The following is a 21,899-nucleotide window of genomic DNA, read 5'->3' as shown; positions in this document are numbered from 1 at the left end:
CTCACAGATTCATAATCCTGCCACATTCAAATGTTTAAAGTTAGGTGCAAATCCAAAGACACTTTCAGATTGAACAAGTAGAGCAGGAGTCTGTCTACCATTTAAAATGAAACCTCCATTAGTTTATGTGTAAAAGATACCTCAAATGGGTGAGTATAGTATCACTTCTTCTCTACTGTCAAGTAGCAATGTCACAGATTAGATTCCTTGCACTGTGCAATGCAGCACTTCTCAAAAAATTTCAGAAGCCAATGAATAACAAAAGCTATAGTTTATAGTTTGTATTTTAGGATTAGCCCTCCAAAGGGGGCAGAAAACAATCCAAATAATCTCCCATTTACCAGAAAGAAAAAAAAAACAAATTTAACCTGTTTCAAACAATTACTAGAAACAAACCAAGTGAAAGAACTACACAAAATTTAAAATCAGCTTGCATTCAAAAGGTTATTATTATTATTATAGCGTTTTTTGAGCATTGCGCTGTTTTGGAGAGAAGGGAAAAGCCTATATGAATTCCAAGAGACCACTGCTGAACTGTGATCACTGAGTAATCTAGTTTCCTATAAGTTCTGTACTTATCAGTGGGTCATTAGTACATTCCTCAGAAACAAATTACAGTTCTAAGCTAATGAATAATTTCTAAAATTGATATCAAGACTCAACCCTATTCTGATAGACTTCTATCAAATCAAATCAGGTATAGTAACTAGTTGATCACTTATAGGACTAGTTTAATTAACCAAGAAAAGCTCAATTGAATTCAAGTCAAGTCAAGGCAACAGGAAGCTAACTCTATAAAATAATTTGAATTAGAATTCAGAATTCCATCATCTCTGGGGAGAGACTGGAAAGTTCACAAAATTAGTTGACAGTTTTATCCTGTAATTGTGCAGCTATTCATGTAAAACTCTTTGGTTTACATGCAATATTTCAAAATATAAATGCCTGTAAAGAACAATGCCCAGAGCCCGATATTTAACAACTTACTATTTCTTAAAATGAATGAAAAAAACCCCTAGGTAAGACCTGCTCAGGTCACAAAAATCTCTCAATTACAACATTAAAGTTATCAGCAGTGGAAAACTTCATTCTGGCTGCAGCATTAGTAGTCACAGAAGTAGTCACGTTAGTTATCACAGAAATCAGACTGCCCCCTTGTGGTGCCCATTGAAAGTTTAATTTGCACTTACATTTACTCTTCCAGTCACTGTGTATTATTAAATGCATTATTTAATTCAGGTTTATTTTCTCTTTTTACGACGGTTACCAGAACCAGAACTACAACAGACTATAAACTTTACAATTCTCCTCAAAGACCCGCATTAGAAAGAGTAAGAAAACAGATAAAATAATAAGAAACAAAGCCAGGAAGAATAAACACTACCAATCCTCAACAACAGTAAAATGTGCGTTAGAGGATAATTGTTCTTCAGAGCAACAGAAATAACTTTGGCTTATATATTGGACTATTTTGGCTGGCTTATCAAACTAGTCTGAACACCTTTAAAGGCAGATCAAAAAGGTTACTCACCGAAAGTACCATAGAATCCTCTGGGTCCACAAGTGCCAACACCATATTTCTTCAGAGAAGCCTGGGCTGCACTCTTTAATAGGAAATAATGACATTAAATATTCCTACATTAGCTTTCCTATACACTTCACACTGACAATTGTACATATACACAGATGACTTTTTCTATCATGCAACATGACCTGCTTCACAGAAAGTATCATAACATACAAAATTCTAGAACTAATTTCACCTCAAAACTACTTTAGACAAGTGTTTAAGCCATTTTATTCTAATACTTAAGGACATTAAATACTAACCTAACTAGATAATCAACTAGCTATGCAGTAAGTACACCAGATTAAACTTCAGTAAAAATACAAACTTGAATAGCACAAGATTTATAATCTGACTTCCTGCTTTAGCAGAATATGTTACTGATGAAGTTCATGCTTTCTGTATTCTTTTTCCCGAGATAACATGCAAAGTAAAAGAGGAAAAATCACACAAATAGAACAACTGGAAGAACTCACCTTAACTTTTTCGTTATTCAGAAGTCCAAGGAAATTAAATGATGCAAAGTTTATACATTCCTTTCCATTAACAGTGATTATATGGGTGGGAGGACTGAAAAAAAATTACAGACTTATTGTTATGAATGAACAGTGAATGAATATGAATGAAAGTTGTCATTTTCAAAAACACTTAATATAGAGTTCTGTTTTTCAACAACAGAAGGCACAAAGGTTTTTTAAGATTCTTTATTTCTACTTACTCTCTTTCAGCTGCCAATCAGTATTTAAGTTCAGTGTCAAGTCATAAATACATTGAAAAAAACCTATATTCCTGTAATTAAATAAACTGTAAATATGATTCCTTGTTTAAAACTTAATTAATAGAAAAATGACTCCTGAAGAGATAAATAAAACTTCTCCTTTAAAAGCAAAGTGATATAGTGATATCTATTTTCAAGAAGAAGTACTAAAAATGAAAATGATATCTCACTGCTCTTACTTCCAAGTGAAAAATTAATTCAAAATCAATGTTTTTGTCATAAAGCAACCCCAGAATACCTATCTTGAACCAATATGGCTACTGAAGTATAGGTAGTACCCGTAAGTGAACAAAACTATTGTATTAGCTATCACCTCAAGTTTCCAATTCAGCTTAATCTGTAATGATTTGAGTAATTTATGTAATCAGGAAATGTAGTCTGAAAACACACACTACTAGCAAATGCATAGAGCATAATATACATGAAGCAAAGAGCAAAAAAAATTTCTGCCGTAAACAAATTATGATTTAGGTAAACCAAAAAACAACAAAAACCAAACCAAACCAACAAAAAAAATAGGGATAAGTAAAATAATATCCCTTTACATATAAGCATCATGTCTATATACTATAAGCAAACCTGTTTTGGCAATTATACACATCAATACAAAAAGTTCAAAAATTTCCATTAATCACTTGGTGAGTTAAGAAGTCTCAAATCTAAGCCAAATACAAAACTCGGTGTCTGCCCATTTCTATCTATACCTGCTGTCAAGTATTACAGTTGAGACTCTATGCTATTCCTCAGACACAGTAATTTCCACAAGCTTTTCCCATGTGGAAAACTAGCACTGGGCAATTTTCTTGATTAAAATTAAATAGGACTGTTCAAATGTCAAGTGCCTATGCACAGCTGTTCCAAATCTGGTGGCTGACAATATTTAACGGGTACATTTGGTGTGCAAAACAAATAACTTTTAAGTCCAAGGTATTTACTGCAAGTTAAGAAAAACACTGAACTGCCTGAATTTCAATTAAAAAAACTCTGTGATTTCATGTTGAATCTGTTCACTTGAGAAAACAGAGCACATTGCTTCAACTAAGCAATTGCAGAAGTTTACTAAATAGCTTTGGAAAGCTTTCTAGTAACACAGTGCTTGTGCATATTTTGAATGCTGAGCCTGTCCCCACAAAGGAGCTGTCCTGCATTACTGCAGTGCATTTTCTGCACAGTAGTAGCATTACAGAAATGTGCAGCAAACTGTCTTGGGGAACTGACTGCCATTAAAAATAAACCTGAATCTGTTTCTCTGTCTAGCTCTTCAATGAGCTGTACCAAAGTCTGGATGTCCTACTAAGTGAAATAATTACTTAGTTTCACAGATATTCACCTGGTCGGTCCTGTGTGTGTGTATATACATATGTGTGTGTGTGTGTATATACATATATGTGTATATATAGATATATATATGTTATGTACACACATTTTATCACTAACATGAAGTTCAGTATATTCCCAGCATACTATCAAATCTGGCAAATTTACAACGATTTGCCTCAGATCCTCTCAAATCCAGAAAACACACCAGTGTTCACCAACAACTTGGCCCTTATAAAGCTGTAGCCCTCATGAAAACTTGGCCACCCTTTGCTATCAGAATTTTACCTAAACTTCTAAAGAAACAACAACAAAAACATAAATGGAAAAGGTTATTTTGGTAAATAATCATAACCAAAACATGAATATTGACTGCATCATAAACCCTGCCTTGCAACAACAGTAAGTCTTTGAAAAAGGAAAACCTTGAAACTTTTCATGTATCTCCTCCTAGTATAACAGCTCATTAGGTATCTTGGTTAGGAACAACAGTTATGAGATACTGAGTGATCCAGCTTGAACAGTAAATAAAAGTATCACTTCAAGCTATATTCAAAGAACTTGCAAGCAAATCCTTCAGAAATTCTCTTCTAAGGACTGCTAGTATGCCCACTGTTCTTGGGCCTCTCACTTAAGTGTTTCATATATTGAAAAAATCAGTCACAGAAGAAAACAATGTTAAGAAGGTACTAACGATGTGATTTTTATTTTAAAGCAGAACAAGAATTAGCATGAAAATTTTTCAGATGTACCATTTTAGGAAACAGATTTACATTTTCTGGGTGAGATCTCATACAACTAAGCTATCTTGCATAGATAGTTCTCAGAAAGGCTACCACAAAAAGTAACTAATTTCTGAACTCTGAAAGCTGTTGTGGGTACCTTCTTCAGCATTGGTTCAAGATGGATCACTTTTTTGGTTAGGACATGTCTGAGATTTTGGCTTTCCTCATAATTTGGCAGTGTTACTTAATTATGCAGAAAGGAGAATATGAATGCAGGGTACAAACTCCACAGCCCACTGAGGGAGGAAAAAATCTGCCTCACGCACAGAGCAAGTCAAAATTTTTACTGAAATACTTAGTTTTTCTGTAGTGGTTATGAGCTTTCATAATCCCCACATATTACTGTAAGCACACAATATTAGAAAGATAAGTTAGAGTGGTGAGGCACTGAAACAGGCTGTTCAGAAAAGCTGTGGATGGTCTATCCCTGAAAGTGTTCAAGACCAGGCAGGATGGGGCTCAGGTCATCTGGTCTAGCGGATGGCGTCCAAATGGCAACAATAGAAATGAGATAACCTTTAAGGTTCCTTCAAATATGAACTGGTTTATGATTAGGATTTTTGTAAATCACCACTCATGATAGACATGAGAATAATTGAAAGAAGACTACCTCAATAGATAGGTTCCCCCTAAACTACTGGTTAAAAAGGGGAGATACTCTTGAGGTGAAATCAGGATGCTGACATTTTTCTGTATTAATTCTCAAACATGTTTTAAGTTTACAGTCAAAGTTACAATCTACAGCTGTTGAGCAACTTGCAGGGAAGTAGTCAGTTGGCAGCTTAAATGTTACAAGACAAATGTCAACTTTTCCCCACAGCCACTACTGAGTTTAATAGCCACAACACATTAACATTCTGTCACAATACATTTCCTGGCTGTAAGCACTGGAAAGTTCTAATAATTTAAACATTTTCTGAATCACTTTAAAAGATACATTTGTTCTATTTTTTCAAAACTTCCTTTAACTCCACAGTACTGCTTATTTCAAAATTCTGAAGAATAACAGAAGAATTGTTCACATCACAGTTAATTAAAACTGGCATCACTTTTATAAGGCAGACTTTTCTGTGGTAGCAGAACCATCAAAACAGACCTCACTATGACAGTAAATAATTGTACCATCATTAAATTGTTTCGAAGTGTCAATAGAAGGATATTATGAATGCTTACAAAGTAAAAGTTATTGATGCGCAAATCTGAAGATTATAAAAAGAAACTTCAAAGTAATTTCTGAAATATTGTGACTCTTGCCTAAGTCATCAGACATTTTAAAAGCCTTGTAACACAAGAAAGTAGCATTGAGCCATAAATTTCCTCACAAAAAACAGCTTTACCATCCAGCATTTCTAATTCTGATTGCACAAAGAAAAACAATTTTTCGTGAAGTATGTGCTGGGTTTAGGGTAGTCAATTTCCTTAACAATGGCTGGTAGGGAGATGTGTTTTGGATTTGTGCTGAACACAAGGTTGAAATATAGATGATTTTGTTATTGCTGAGCAGGGCTCACTCGCACAGAGCCAAGGCCTGTTGCCTGTCCTACTTCTCACACTGCCAAGCTAGCAAGGAAGTAGGAGGTGCACGGGGTGTTGGGAGGAGATACAGCCAGGAGAGGTGACTCCAACTGACCAAAGGGTCCAGACCATATGGCATGCTCAGTATATAAAGTGGGAGAAAGAAGGAGGAAGGAGGGTACATTTGGAGTGATGTAATTTGTGTTCCCAAGTAACTGTTACATGTAAGGGGGCCCTGCTCTTCTGGAGATGGCTGAACACCTGCCTGCCCATAGGAAGCACTGAATGAATTCCTTGCCTAGCTTTGCTTGTTTGCATGGCTTTTGTTTTCCCTATAAAACGCTTCATCTCAACCCTTGACCCTTCAAATTCTCTACCCACAGATGGGGGGAGTGATTAGCTGTGTAGGGCTTGGCTGCTGGCTGGGGTTAAACCACAGCAAAGTGCTAAGTGGCTACACACAAAGTTGCTTTTAAATTGATTAGTGATGATGTAATAAGGTTGTATCCACTTTTGGAGGTCTAAGTCTATGCTTCCAGGAAATATGAAACAAATTAATACCAAACAATAGAGTGTCACAGTGAAGGCAAAAATACAACGTTCCTTTTTCTACCCCCAATATTAAAAACAAAACAAACCCAAAGAAACAAAAAACCCAACATTTAAAGAAAAAAATATTTTCTTAGTAACATAGTTCTTGATAATCTTACAATACCGAGACCTCTTCAGAGTCAAATTCAGCCCTGCTCTCTAAAAATTCAATTCGTTTATGAAAAGTTTTAAGGATTTGGAAATGCTTAGTGAGCGCTATGCTTTAAAATGTGGATATCAAGTATTTGAGTCAAAATAACTAACTAGAATTTATTTTGGTTACATTTACCCTGAAACAATGTTGTAATTGAGAGCTGGGTGATCTTTTGGCACAGGAGGTACAAGAGGCTCCGGCTGCCATTCTTCAATCAACTCTTCTTTTTCCTGATCAGGAGAAAAAAAATACTGTTTGAGAAGGGAATTTCCCTAGAAAATACATTATGCACTAATAAACAATTGATAACAATTGTACTAGGAATCATGTATGCTAGTATGTGTCACCTTTCTGAAACTTAAAATAGATATTATCTCAGGATCTTTAAACGAGAGGCTCACAATTATGAAATCAGAAAGGGAATAAGACATAAAGAAACATGGATCAGATGTGTCTGTGTATTAAAGATCTTACGATAATCAAGAGATGAGATACTAACATGACGCCCCTGCCAAATTTTAATCAATACTGAGAAGGATACACTAGAGAAAAACTGCCAGGTGCTCAAGAAAAGGTAACAATAACTACTAAACCACATATGGAGATAATAACAACTACTACACCTAGCCATGGAGGAATACTGAGCACAAATTCATTTTCAAAGTAGTTCCTAAATTCAGGTTAATCTCAGAGTGGAACCACAACCATAGCCCAAGAGAGAAAATTCCATCCATGTCTCACAACACTAGAAGGCACCTCTATACCATATTACCATCTGGGTGAAAAATAGAAAATCAAAGACACAGTTTTACACTTAGGGTGCTGATCCACCGGACTGCAAGCCAGCAGCTGTTACTGTGCAGTCCTCTCCCATCCAAACATTGCTGTTCCTTGTGCTGGCAGAAGCAGTTGCAAAACCAGACAAAAGCCCTATTCAGATCCAGATGAAAACTAAGTCAGGAAAAGCAGGATGGGATATATATCTATACTAGAACCCACAACGAGAGTCTCAATCCCAACCTAGACTGGCTGATGCTATTGGGAAACCATATCCTGAGTTGCAGTTGCCCAGTAGTATCTTATACCTTTTCACAATAATTCAAAAAGGAGTTCTGACAATCATAAAGCAGGACCTCATGCAGCCTTCACTCTGCTCGTACAGTAGTTGCTGAAAGGCCCCAAATCCCTAATGTATAGTGTATCTAGAATCAAGAGTTTTCCATTAATTTTGGAAAGTTGGTTGGTGTTGTGTTTAATTTTGGTTGGGGTTTTTGTGGGGGAGGGTTATTGGGATTTGTTTTAACTAGGCAGTAGAACAAATCAGGTGAGAAGTGGGTGCAGCCTGTCAGTTATGGAAGGATAAATAAGAAAAGCTCTACTTGACATCAAATGCCTTAGAGGGAAGGACTTCAGAAGCATGGTGTTTTTTCTGTTTGAGACCTGAACACAGAACATTTCAACAGCTTTAAGGCAGAGCAGGCAACATAAAATTCATTCTCTTCAAAGAAAGCAGAATTAAAACTGTGTAAGCACGTAGTTAGCTTTTTCAATAAAGTCTAAATTTCTTTAGCTAAGTGTGCAAAAATTCAAACAGCTTAGCTACTGAGGACACAAGCTCAATTAAAACACTTTTGTCAAGGAGTTTAGCAATTAAGAAAAAAAGTATATATAGACTGACACTGTAACTACAGTAAATTAGCACATTCCATTGCAGTTAAGATCATGAACATAAAGATAATGAACAATTCCAAATTAATGTTCATATCCCCCACTCACTAATTTCTAAGAAGTTTCTACTCCTCCCTTTAAAATCTTTGCTGCGCACAAACTTCACAGCATAGGTTAAAAGCCACAGATGAGACATGGCAACATCCTATTTTTTTCTCTTAATACAACTAAGAATATACAGAAGTGTAATTGTCCTTTCAAACACCACTTCACTAATTCTAGGTCATATTCATTCTCCTTGTCCATTACACAGCATTTTGCTTTTTCATGGACATAGACAAACATTTGCATATTCACATCTTATGTCATCTGTTTCCACCAGTTCTAAGCAGAGGAGGGGATTGGAGACACTGATGATTAAAATTATCTAATCTCAATCTAAATCTAAACCAGCCACCCACCACCAAAGACATGACAGTGCAAACCCTTTCCTCCTTCCATTCATCAAATACCTCAGAACACTGGCCTGTCCTCCCGACTGTTCAGGGTAAACATGACCATCTGCCTCTGAACAAAAGGACAGGGAAGAAACAGACTTTCATGCAGTGACCCAACATCAGAGTACTTTTATCTTTTACCTCCTAAACAGATTAAATTTCACACTAATATCAACAAAAAAATCTTAATTTTCAAAATACAGAGAAACCATTTTTTTAATTCACACTGTAACATTCTCAATACGTAGTTGCTTTGCATTTTTCTTAGTTTGCTGCACTGAAAACATACACTTGATGAAGAGAATGAACTCAAAACTCAGTCTCCACTTTCTTGGATTGCAATGTATGTCAACTCATCCCTCAACTTCCCTCAAGAAGCATGACTCTTGCCCTTTTATCATTACTTGTAATTTATATAAGCAATAAATAAAATATAAGTAACATATAAAGTGTATATATTTTATTTTATGGTTAATACATAATAAACATGCAAGTATAATCTACAAAATGCTTATATTTTATAAATTACAATATACAAAACTTTTTATAGATTTAGCTTTAGGCTTTCTATCTCTCTGAACTCTAACCCCACATGTAGTAGAATCTTGAATTTGTTTGTGCATATTTATACATAAAAACATCTTAAATCTGTTTATCTAAATACACACATGTACATACATATACAATGATTTTGGGTAGATGTATTCTGTTGTGGATTTTACTTTTTAATTACCATATACCCTGGGTAAGGAAAATACCCAACAACACGAATTATTTTAAAAGTTTCCTTGTTTACCCATGTTCTTAAGAAATTTTGTTCGTGAAGACAGTTCTTAGCTAGCACTAGTGTTCTGAAATGATGTCATGAATGCATATTTTACATTAACATCAAAATATTAATAAAACTTTTTGTTTACTGGTCCTCGAATAAGTCTTCAATTTTACAGTATTTCTAGACTCGTGTAATATAATGGGATAGATCAATTGGTGCAAATAATGGGCACACCACTTAGAAATTTCTCTCTTTTCAAAGTACGTATGTAAGCTCACAGATAAGAAATTTTACCTATCATGGAAACCTTTGCCTCAGGATTACTGAAAACCTTTACAAGAGCAGACTGCCTCTGCCATTCACTACAGAACAGTATCTGATTAGTCTGTGAATGCTGTTCCTGCAAAACAGAGCTCTCAAGGTCTATGTGTTTCTCAGCCACACATTAAACATTTGTCTCCAATAGGAACTTTCCAGACTCCTGACTAGGATCACTTAAATAAAATGCATCCCATGTTACTACTGCAGTGGAAATTCTAATACCAAAGGAAAAAAACTATTCCTCCCATTTCCAAATGGGAAGATGTGACTCCTAGTATACTCCAGAGATTTTGAGAGTAAAGCTCAGTATCATTTCCATTTACTGCAGACTAAAAGAAAAACAGGGCACCTTCCTTTCACCCATAGCTAAATGCTGCCGTACAAACTCCCACAGCCCACTCCAATCCTCATTGTCACTTTCACTTTCCACAGGTTTTATTTTGTGTGAAAGCCCATAAGAATCTATGTCTAGCACCCTGTATGGCCACAGACTTATTTATATTCCTAAAACGTTAGACTATCAGGAACTTACAGTATCAGAGAAGCACTCGGCCTTTTTCAGTTAATGATTTGGGAGATACTATTTCCTAAAAGAAGCAGTAGGAATACTTAGAAACACTATTACCAAAACATGTTAGCCAATTGAAAGGTGATTTCTGGATTTCATAGTACTCTTGCTACACATTTGACTGAACCTAGAATCCACCTTCAGGGTGGATTTCTTCATGGCTTTAAGAGCATGACTTCTAAATGCCCTAGGTTGCACAATATATCATCTGCTTCTCATTCCCCAGGATTGACTTGTCCTAACAGATCACTAAGATGGCTGTGCAGTAACTGCATTCTTCTTTAATATTTATTACATGGAGCCACGTCTGCTCTGGCAGCATTCCCAACAATAATTCACAAAGAAACTTCAAGTTTACATGAGTGGCTGGCATAAAGGCAGTGTGTGCTCTACCATCTGAACATGTCTGTCTCCAGTGGCTGTACTTGAGCAACCTACTATTTCTTTCTGGTGTGGTAAAGACTGGACACCACAGCACAACTCAAACTAGAACCAGTCAGGAGGCAAATCAGCAGTAGTCTCCTTGCTGAACAGCTGGCATGTTTCTACACGTAGATGAACACACAAACACACAGAAGCCTGGCTGTATGGGACCGTGTACTGTATGAAACAGACTGTACTGGGTCTGGCTGTGATGGTGGGAATTTTCTTCATAGCAGCTCACCACAGTGCTGTGACCAAAACAATGCTGGTAAAACACTAAAGTTGTATCTCTTGCTGAACAGCCTTTGCACAGTGCAAGCACCTTCTGTTTCACACTCTGTTCCCACAGTGAATAGATTGGTGCATGCCCAAGAGATTGGGAAAGGACACAATCTGGCTTGAACTAACCGAACACAGATGTCATACTGTACGATGTCACACCGCAATAAAAGGGAGAAGAGAGGTTTTAAGGAATTTAGCCACCTTTTGCTCGAGAACTGTCTGATATTGGTCCATCCACAGGAGGCGGTGAGTGAGACATCACTTGTTTGTTTTCTGTCTTCTTCCACTTTCCTTTGCTCATTAAATAATTTTATGTTCACTCACAAGTTTTCTTGCTTTTACTCTTCCTCTGCTGTGAGCAGCTGCACAAGGTTCAAGCCTACTGGGGTTAATCCACAACACAGACTAGGGCCAATAGGTGCAGATTTTTTTGTGACGTTTAAGGAGACAGCACGTCTCTGTGTGTTCACAGCTATTCCCCTACACAAAATACATGAGATCTCTTCACAAGAATTACCTACACCGTAGAAAGGGAAATTGAATTATTCAATGACTCTGATGTATCAGTTTGCTTAACTCCTCCAACTGCAGAAGATGTATTCACAATAAATTCACTGCTGTGTTTATGCTTACTTTCAGTGAACTATCCACAGACAAGACATTCCCTTCCAAATATAGTTCTTCCTAAAGCAACCACTACTTCCACCTTCAAAGGTCAGTGATATAGTCAACTACTCTAACTTGTACCGCCTTCATGGCTTGAACTTGAACACAGGATTAGAACAAAGCGCATTCACCCATGCTACTTCTTTTGCCATCAAGATAAAGGTAACAACATGGTGGTGTCTTTAACAGTCAAACCCTTTGCTGCAATCTGGCTCACAACACTGTCACTTTTTGCCACTGTAATCTGCAATGTGAATCAATGTATCTAGTCTATATACAAGGTAATGCTAGATCCCTGGTTGCATTTTTTGCTAGTATTCACATTCCTTTTCACCCTTCAACGTCAGAAAATTTTGTGTAAATCTCAACAAAAGTATCACAGCAATAACATATTTGCATGCTTGTATTTTTCAGAAAGCCTGTTAACAGCTGTCCTGACAGTGAATTTTAATACTGTCATCCTGCGAAAGTAAGGTTCTTTAAGCCTAAGCTATTTTCACATGTTTTTCCTCCTGACACCCTTCTAAACCCTTGCTTCCACTGAGCTGTAGCAGACTGGCCACATGTGCCATCCCCCAGCGTTTACTGCCCTCAGTTAAACACAGAACAATTTCCTTCTCCACACAGCACTGTTAGAGATTTTCTGCATACCTTCCTCAGCTTCAGCAAAATGATCAGTCATGAATTAAAATGATGACCTGCAACTGCATGATAAAATCCAAGATACATATAGAGATATATATGTGAATTTCTTACTTGGTAAGGAAAAAACAGGTTTCATCTTTTTTGTTCTTTTTTGGTCACCAATTATCCAGGAGTTGCAAAGAGCCTTTTCCTGTCTTCTACTGCAGAGATAATTACTCTTTAAAACAAAAAAAAAAACCCGTATCCTCCAAAATACTAAAGATGAAAACTATCTGATGCAGAAAAACTCTAGTAGATGAACTGGACTGGATGGACAATCAGCGCCTACTTTAAGGCTGCAGCATGTCTTCCTAGATCATATGAACACTCAGTGTTTTACTACACTGGAGCACTCTTTGCACTCATTCCTGCTCTGTATTCTTATCAAAGATGGAAAACTTCAAGTATCCCAGGATCAATTCAAACTCTTCCAAACACAAAACCATCCATGAACCGGCCATTCTTGATTCCTGCTTAGTTGACTTAATGCTTCCAGTCGTAGAAGCATTTGGGTTGGAAGAGACATTAAAGTGAATCTGATTCCATTCCTGCCATTGGCAGGGACAACTTCCACTAGACTTCCAGTAGACTAGAGTGTTCAGAGCCCCATGCAATCAAGCTTTAAATACTTCCAGGGATAGGGCATCTAAAACTTCTTCGAGCAATCTGTGCCAGTGCCTCAGTAAAGAATTCCTTCCTAGTATTCAATTTAAACTTGCCACTTTGAAGCCATTCCCTCTTGTCCTATCACTACATGCTCTTGTAAATACTCTCCCTCCATCTTTCTTGCAGGCTCCCTTCAGGTGCTGGAAGGCTGCACTTAGGTCACCCCTAAGCCTTCTCTTCTCCAGGCTAATCAATCCCAATTAATTCTCTCTGCCTTTTCTCCTAGCGGTGAATAGAGGTGCTCTATCCCTCTGATCATCTTGGTGGCCTCCTCTGGACTCACTCCAACAAGTCCATGCCCTACCTGTGCTGGGACCCCAGAGCTGGATGCAGGGTTCCAGGTGGGGTCTCACCAGAGCAGAGCAGAGCAGAGGGACAGAATCCCCTCCCTTGCCCTGCTGCCCACGCTGCTTTGGATGCAGCCCAGGACACGTTTGGCATTATGGGCTGAAAGTGTCCATGGCTGGGTCATTATCTCATCCACCAGCACCGCCCCCAAGTCCTCCTCCCTGGGGCTGCTTTTGATCTGCTCATCCCCAGCCTGTGCTGATACCAGAGGTTGCTCTGACCCAAATGTAGTATCTTGCACTTGGCCTTGTTATTTATTATACCTCATGAGATTCTCATGGACCCACTTATTCCCTCAGGTGTGTCAGCCACAGCACTCAGCTCGGTATCATGTGCAAATTTGCTGAGGGTACACTTGATCCCATCATCTAAGGCATTAATTAAGATATTAAATTAATTAAGATATTGAGATAGTGGGTAACAGTGATCCTGGTACAGATTCCTGAGGGACACCACTTGTCACTGATATCCATAGGGACTCAGAGACAGTGGCCGCTACCCTGTTTGTAAGACCATTCAACCACTTTCTTATCTACCTAGCAGTCCACACATCACATCCATTTCTCCCCAGCTTAGAGAGAAGGATGTTGAGGGGGACCACGTCAAACCTTTACACAAATCCAGGTAAATGACTCCTGTAGCCCTTCCCTTATACACCAATGGAGTCACTCCATCACAGAAGGCTACTACGTTGGTCAGGCAGATTGCCCTTTGTAAAGCCATGCTGGCTGTCTCAATAAATACCTGGTGAAGTGCTCTCTAGAACACTCTAAGCTCGTTTAATAAGTGCTCCCCAAATGACAACACCGCCTGCAGTTTTGTTCTCAACTGCAGACTTGTGCCTACAGCCTCTGCATGCTGTTCACTGATTAATTACCCTAAGCACGCATCCTTAATGTGAGAATAAGATCAAAAAAGCATGCAAACTCACCACATAGAGGGGAATTACATACACCCATTAAAAATACCTATAAATCTCTTTCACAAACTTTCTTTAGTACCGTGAAGAAATTTCAGTATTCTAACCTATTTATAAGGGATATGACTACTCTGAAGCTCAAATAAACTAGTCCAGGGACATCTTCAAAACAAACTTCACTCATTTCTGATAGTCTACAGCCAGAAGTGAGGAAGAAATTCCAGTCTTCACAAGTACGGCTTTTTTATTTTCTCTGGACAATATTGCAAAAGAAGAAAACTGCTGCTAAACTACAATTTTTGTGGAACCCACTGTAAAGTCCCAGAGTTGTCACTCATAGACACTGCATACCCCAACTGACTGTTTTCCTACCATCTACAATCTACAATGAACAAGAGTTCATTTTGCTTGGTGGAGTTTCAACATAGCTTTCATTTTTAAAATAAAGCTCTCCATTGAGTAGATCTAATGACAATGAGCTAATGAGTTTTTCATAGCTTAACAGTCACTGTCATATCTGTTTTCTTATTTCTCAGACTCTCAAATACAGTGCTACTTTAAAAGCAAAAACTGACACGTTTAAGCAATAATCAGCTCCTGAGTACTTCTTTTACTTGAAGTCAAAGAAAAAAAACAAAAGAACCATTTATAAGGCAGCGGTGGTTCAACACCCCATATATCAAGTGCTATAAACTCTTTCTCTAAAGAGAAATGCTTTTTCACCATACCTTAAGTGTTAGATCAGATCGTTCTTGAAGCTTGTATGTCTTGGAGAAAAGAAGTCTGATTATCCATAGTATCAGAATTCCTTCTAAAATGAGATGGTAAGCAGGAGCCTGAAAACAAAAGAATTAGTTTAAAGAGAATTATACTTGAAGCAGTGTGACACAAAACAATAATTTTGTACCTACTAGCACACTCAGAAAAAAACCCAAAGCTGATAATCAGCTGACATATTTCTAAATCAGTAAAAATTTTAAGTATATGAAAGTGGAATGTTTTGCAGCTATTACTTGTAGCTGTTGACTTGATTTTGAATGGATTAGGTCTGTTGTTCATAAACAAGGCACATTCTACACTGATTCCACACATAATTTGAATACTGAGAGTAAAGGTAGTTAAGTCATACAGGTTGCACCAGACAGTACCCTTGAAGGCAGGCAGCTTTCACAACAAGAAGTATTCTGAGAGCCTGAAGGTCTGTGTCATCTATACAAAGTCATTTCAACTCTCCAGTTTTGTAACTTACAGTCCACCAGCAGGGACAGACAGTATTTAAAAGAAAGCCAATTCTGTTCTTACAGCCAGGTTCTGTCAGTTTTACAGGCACTTCATGAGGTATAAACCGAGTCAGCTCAACTAGTTTTCTCCTTATGTCCTTTCCTCTCTTTTGTGGACACAAAGTGTGGGAATAGACAAAGCAAACCAGAGTTGATCCAAGTTAAAGTTAGACTCTTTAGGTGCTTGGGGGACGAAAACGAGTTTGCTCTGGCAGCACAGCTAGTTTGAAGTAGATGTGCAGTTATGGCATCAGCACTGGACACCTAGTATTAATGATGAGTTTAGTTATTCCATTTCAGAAAGACTCCTATTATTTTTAAAAGGCACACAAAATTATTTCTAAAAGTGCACACAAACAAGCACATTCCTTCTTCAAGTCAGGGGAACTGCTCCCACACATCAACACTTTTGGCTGTAGCTGACCTGCCAACTTATCAGACATCCAGAAACTAAAGTAAATTGGACACAAACTTTTAAAACCAGTAGACTCCTATGGCGTACCAAATTGCAAATAACAAATGTTACCTATTGCAGAGTACTTTTCAGTTTACCAAACATATTAAGAACACATACATGATGTGTATGACATGACATCTAAAGAACACACAGTATACTCCCACTGAGGTCTCTGCTTTTCAGTGCCTACAATTATCCTGGATTCAGTGCACTAGAGCGTGCTACCTGCTTCATTGGCTAAGCACTTCTATATTTGGACTGCAAATCTTGCATACATTCTTTAAAAGTAACCACCCTTTGCCAAAGGAAGGGACATGAAAACATTGCCTATCATCAGGACATCCTTTTTAACATCACGAAAACACCCAACGCCTGGCTACAAACACGCACAGCTGATCTCCACCAGGAGGAAACTCAAGCCTAAACACTTAAACGCCGTTTCTCCTTTGCAAACGACATTTATAAGTTAGAAACCTTGACCCCAGCAAAGTACTGTGAACTTTAAGGCTTAATGCTCTGCTACACGCCTTAAATGTCGCCTTTTAACCTGCAGAAATAGGACGTGCGTGTATACTTTCAATACACAGCCGTGGTGCACTCACACTCACGATTCAGCGAGTGCAGCCCGACCTCCGTAGCACTGACCCGCACCCAGCTCCCGATTCACCGCCCAGCACCGGCCGCCGCCGCCGCCCTCGGGGCAGCTCCGGTGATACCTCCCCGCTCCCTGCGCCCCAAGCCGCTCTCACGCCGCCCCGCCACGTTCGGGAAGCCTGCCCGGCCGCACCTCGTAGAAGGCCTGCACCATCTCCACCAGCACCCACTGCTGCCCCACGCCCGCCGCCGCCATGGCCGCGCCGCCGCTTCCGCCTCTGCGCCCACGCGCGGCAGGGCGGGCGCGGCGCCGCACCCAGCGCCCCCTGCGGCCGGAGCGGCCCCGGCTCCCCCCGCGGCCTCCCGGGAAGCAGCGCCTCTGGGAGCCGTGCGCGGCCTTCCCTGGGCCTCCCGGGCCGTCATCGCTCCAGCCTGTGTGCCGTGTGGCGACCTCGGTCAGGGAAGGTCACTGAATCGCTGCCTCTCAGAATCGGTCAGATTGGAAGGTACCGCAGCAGGCCATCTGGTCCAGCCTCCCTCTGGGCCATCCCACGGATGTTGTGTCGAGACAACACAATCCTTATTGGATTTCTCCAATAAGGGAGGCTCCACAACTTCTATGGGCAACCTCTTCCAGTGCGCAGTGAAGCTTTCATGTCCAGGTGGAACTTCCTGCGCTTCAGTTTCCACCCATTGCCTCTTGTCCTATTGCTCAGCACCCCTGAGAACAGCCTGGCTCCATTCTCTTGGTGTCACCCTCTTTAAACACATATCTACAGATATATACACCCTTCAGTGCTGACTAAACGAAATCAGCTACAAACTGGACTTGCCTAAGAAGTTAAACATAGATGTATTAATGTGCACTTCCTCACCACGTTTCAAACCTGGTCCCGTTTGTTGAACTTGCTGGAGTTAGCTTGCTGTTGCTTCCTCCACACACGAAGGCTTCCTCAGTCCCACGCTGCCCTAGGTGGAATGGGACAGGGTGCTGTGCTTTTGTACCCCATTCGCAAGTTACATGTTACACTTGACACCCCTATATCTGTAACTGGTTAATTCATTGCTGGAAGGAACATTTGCTTAGATACTTGTCTAATGAAAGGAGCAGCTAAAGTAAAACCTGAGTATAGTGGAAATAATGGGTAAATTCAAATAAGAGCAGAAATTACTATTTTAAAAGTCTTGCCAAAGTGAGTGGCCCTAAAAGCCAAAGATTGCTAGGGAGAGATAAATGCCATGAAGAGAAAGAATAGCATTGAAGGCCTTTCCCCACATGTGTACCTAGATGTGGGGAAGTGACTGAGCTGCTGTGCATAGCTGTGCAGGATCTGAGCAACTGCCTAAAAGTCAGTGGAGAAGAGAGGCAACTGGAAAGAAGACTGCTTAGGAACTGAGGTAGCTGTTAAAATCAATGTTTGAGAATTTCATATTGAATATATTAATATATTAATTAATATTTAATTGATAATTAGCTCCCTGGAGCTACACAACTGTGGAGAGTTTCTGACAGTCTTCTTGGACAACACAATGGAAGCACACTCCTTGGGGTTTCTTTCACTAGTGTTCACTGTGCTTGGGTGAGAGAAACCTGGGGTAATGGCTGATGAAACAGTTGACAGCAAAAACCTTGTGGCTGTTGCTAACTACAGACAAACAACAGCTTACAATTTTACAGTTGTGGATAGTTGAAACCAGTGAACTTCACTTTCACACTAGTTGAAATGCATAGTAGTTAATCTCCCTGAGTTTCTGAACTTAATCATATAATTGTAAAATTCCAATCTCTGCACAATAAAGAGAAATATGTGGTTTGAGGCTATCTGAAAAGTCAAGAGAGACAATAAATATCTCTTTTGGCTTTGACATGAAGATTCTTGTCTTCACTGTTAAGTTCTTCTGTGGCCATTGTGTCATGTTGGAGTCTTGGACTCTTGGGAGATGGGTGCTACTACCAGCCTCAAAGAATGTGTCTGGTATGCAGTCCCAAATTGCCCCCAGAAGAGAGGGCCACATAAGTTGTCTTGGTGGGCAGCAGATTGAATCACATCTCTGCTCTCATCAGATGCTGACTTTCAATATTTGACATATATATGTACAGCTGGGAGACTAAAAGATTGATTTTGTGAAACACTGGATGAATTGTTTCCCGCATGAAATGCAGTGAAGTTAATAACATACTAACCAGTAATTCTTCTGGCAGTTCCTGGTCTGGATTATCATAGTGCTGGGTCTCTCATAATAATGAGCCTATCCCTATTGCTCAGCAGTTTCATTGTTTCAACACAAGGCAACTGCTGCTAATTGCTTAAGGCTCCTTTACTTCTGACAGTAATAAAGCGAGGGAGGTAAAGGGATAAGTCCTTTGCAATGGAAGCTTATGACAGGAAAAAAAGGGGAGAGAAAAAATATCTCTGAAATTAAAGACCTGATGAAAGCTATTGAGATAGTGCCCTATAGGAATTCCTGGTCTGTATGTTTCAAATTCTGTACTCCCCCCAATTCTCCATTTACACAGTATTTCTAAACAACTCTTAATCTGGATCTTCCTCACCAGCCCACTCATTTCTCACACCCGGCTTTGAATCCCCAGCTCAGTTCTACTGAGTCAACACTGGCATTCCAGCTATCTGCTGTAATTCTCTGGTCACTACAGAAACCAAAAAATAGGACTTGGTATGGCTAAGAATTTTATTTTTTCCTAAATGTCACAGACATAGTGCCAGTTATTTTTCTCTCCTCTTTGCTTTATTAGCTCTTCCTCTGGCTTCTTCATTTTTGCTTTGTCAAGTATGAGACAGACAGTCAGAGCTTCTATTGACCTGATATTAACTGAGAAGGGACAATGGCATTGGGAAGTGGCACGTTACTGTGGAGGGATGGTGGAACTTGCTGCCATCCTAGTTGTATTGCTGTGTTGGAGGTATGTGTATGGCAGGCAGAGAAATCTGGGAACTGGTGGAAAAAGCTCCTGTGGGTTATTTGCTTCTCCCCTGCCTCCTCCAACCACACACGCAGAAGAGGGATGATGGTGTTGGAGATTAAGGGCATAAAGGAGTGTTTGCAGCTATTCTCACACATTCTAGGTGATGAAAGTTTAGTTTAGTTTATTGTGGTTTTAGTGTGCCTGGTTGTAACATGTTGGCTTTGTGGCTACCCTGAAAAAATTATCAAAAAAAATAAAGTGTTGGGAAAGCAACCCCAAAATGGCAAGGGGAATAGCAGGATAGTACTAGTTAGTCTTTTTTAGTCTTTGAAACTTGATGCCCCACTGAGATGATGCTGGCAGCAAGCACAGAAAACTTTCAAAGTCAGTTGAACGCTGCCTGTTAAGCCAGAATTTGTATCTCAGCTCCTAGTGGGAAGCTGAAAGGTGTTGCAAGAGTACTCTGTAAGTGCCAAGAAGAACTGGAATATCAAGTTCTGTAGTTTACCCAATATGTGGAGGAGTAATTGTGCACAAGGCACGCAGAGCATGGGATAAACTTAGTGTTACCTATTTTTTTGCACCATTGCATCTCAGAAATGTGCTTAATCCAAGTTCTATAGTGAATTAGCTTTGAATTAATTATTAAATTAGACAGCAGAAACCTGTCTCAGGTGTGCATGGGAACCATCTGGAGATCTCAGCCTTTGACAAGATTTGTGAAAGAATAAGAGTACCTAATGGTCAAAGCACTAGTTCATTCTAGCTATTTCTAACTCTTCCATGGCACTTCAACCAACTGCAGTGACTAAATGTCATAAAGTGGAACTGCTGTAATATTTTCCTGGAATACCATGAGGACCAAATTTAACCTCAGCTGGACTTAATTGGGCTATTGCAACCATGTAAGAATGACCAGAATCTTGTTTTTAAAGTATTTTCAGCCAAAGGTAGACCTTTGGAACGAAAACCTAACTTATCAGAGAGATGTATATGGGCAGAGCAGTCTACCTCCTGTCTACATCTCTTTTCAATGCTTGTCCCCCATGTGGGCTTGGCAGCACTGGACTAAGCACTTTAATTTCCATTACATGGCTGAACTAACCATCTTAAAATGGAACTGACACCAGATAAGCCTAGTTCTGTGATAACTAAAGAAAACTTGTATTAGGAGCTTTTAAGAGCTGAGGGGACTACTGACAGAACATACACTCTTTAAATGAGAATGTTTGCCTTGCAGACAACCAGTTACCATATGTGGTATTGCAGTATTTCTGTTGCAGAGTTCGGTTTAGTTTAGCAACCCTGTGTGGTTGAATATCATGTATCTCTCATTCAGAACTTCAGACATACTCAGATTGGGGATTTGCAGCACAGGCCTTCCACCTGGGTTGCTTGTCCCTGCTGCAGGAGAAAGTAGATATGTAACACATTTGTTTCTCTTCATCACCTCAATATGTAACTGAACTGCTGTCCATCCTCTACTTAAAACCTTAGCCCAAGCAGCACATTATTTATTCCAAATTGTGTCAGTTAAAAATCTCCTTCATTTTAGAAACATAAGCACTGTATTAATAGAACATTTCAAAATTGTGGTCACTTCTTGTCCCACTTTTTGCTTGTATTGAATTGACTAATAATTGACTAATATGCTGTTTCTTTTAGCATATTTGAATTAGAAACATAGCAGATTTTATGAGCAGATTTGTACTCAAAATAATTTTGATGGAGTTAAAACGGGTTGACCATAATTAAGGCAAGATCACCACAGCAAGAGTAATTCAGCCAAAATAAATAATGCAGCGTGTTTTGAAATGCTGTCATCTCATCACACACAAAATATCCAAACTGACTAGATTCAATATGCAGAGTGAAAAGTAATAACACCATGTGTCTGCATGAGACTGAATTTTCTAGGCTGAAAACTCATTTTCATACGCTTTTTCTAGGCAGACTCATCTGATATGAATTTTAGGTAACACATATGATATGCACTGTTTGCAAGGTAGAGCTTGAGACCTGCAAGGTGAGAAATAAAAACACAATTGGCATAAATTCTAACCTTTGGAAGAAAGACAATTATTTTTTTTCAAAAATTCTGCAGTGTGTATTGTAGATTTC

At 39.1% G+C, this 21,899-nt stretch overlaps 1 protein-coding gene across 1 annotated transcript in view; it reads right to left on the bottom strand.

Annotated features, from left to right (window-relative positions):
* SPTLC1 (serine palmitoyltransferase long chain base subunit 1) overlaps nt 1-17,142 on the bottom strand; it is a 34,812-nt gene extending 17,670 nt beyond the window's left edge. The window contains exons 1-5 of the mRNA XM_005530047.3: nt 17,046-17,142; nt 15,250-15,357; nt 6,843-6,937; nt 2,044-2,137; nt 1,532-1,604 (exon numbers count right to left, since the gene is read on the bottom strand). Of these exons, the coding sequence (XP_005530104.2) occupies nt 1,532-1,604; nt 2,044-2,137; nt 6,843-6,937; nt 15,250-15,357; nt 17,046-17,108 (433 nt within the window). The 5' untranslated portion in view covers nt 17,109-17,142. The remainder of the gene's footprint in view (nt 1-1,531; nt 1,605-2,043; nt 2,138-6,842; nt 6,938-15,249; nt 15,358-17,045) is intronic.
* Nucleotides 17,143-21,899: the final 4,757 nt, after the last annotated feature.

Source organism: Pseudopodoces humilis, chromosome 4 (genome assembly GCF_049639895.1).
Source record: "Pseudopodoces humilis isolate 2021_Gansu_Grassland_sample_001 chromosome 4, ASM4963989v1, whole genome shotgun sequence".
In the NCBI taxonomy this organism is placed as follows: domain Eukaryota; kingdom Metazoa; phylum Chordata; class Aves; order Passeriformes; family Paridae; genus Pseudopodoces; species Pseudopodoces humilis.
Note: the sequence above shows the minus strand (reverse complement) of the source record. Positions and strands in the feature narration are given on the sequence as shown.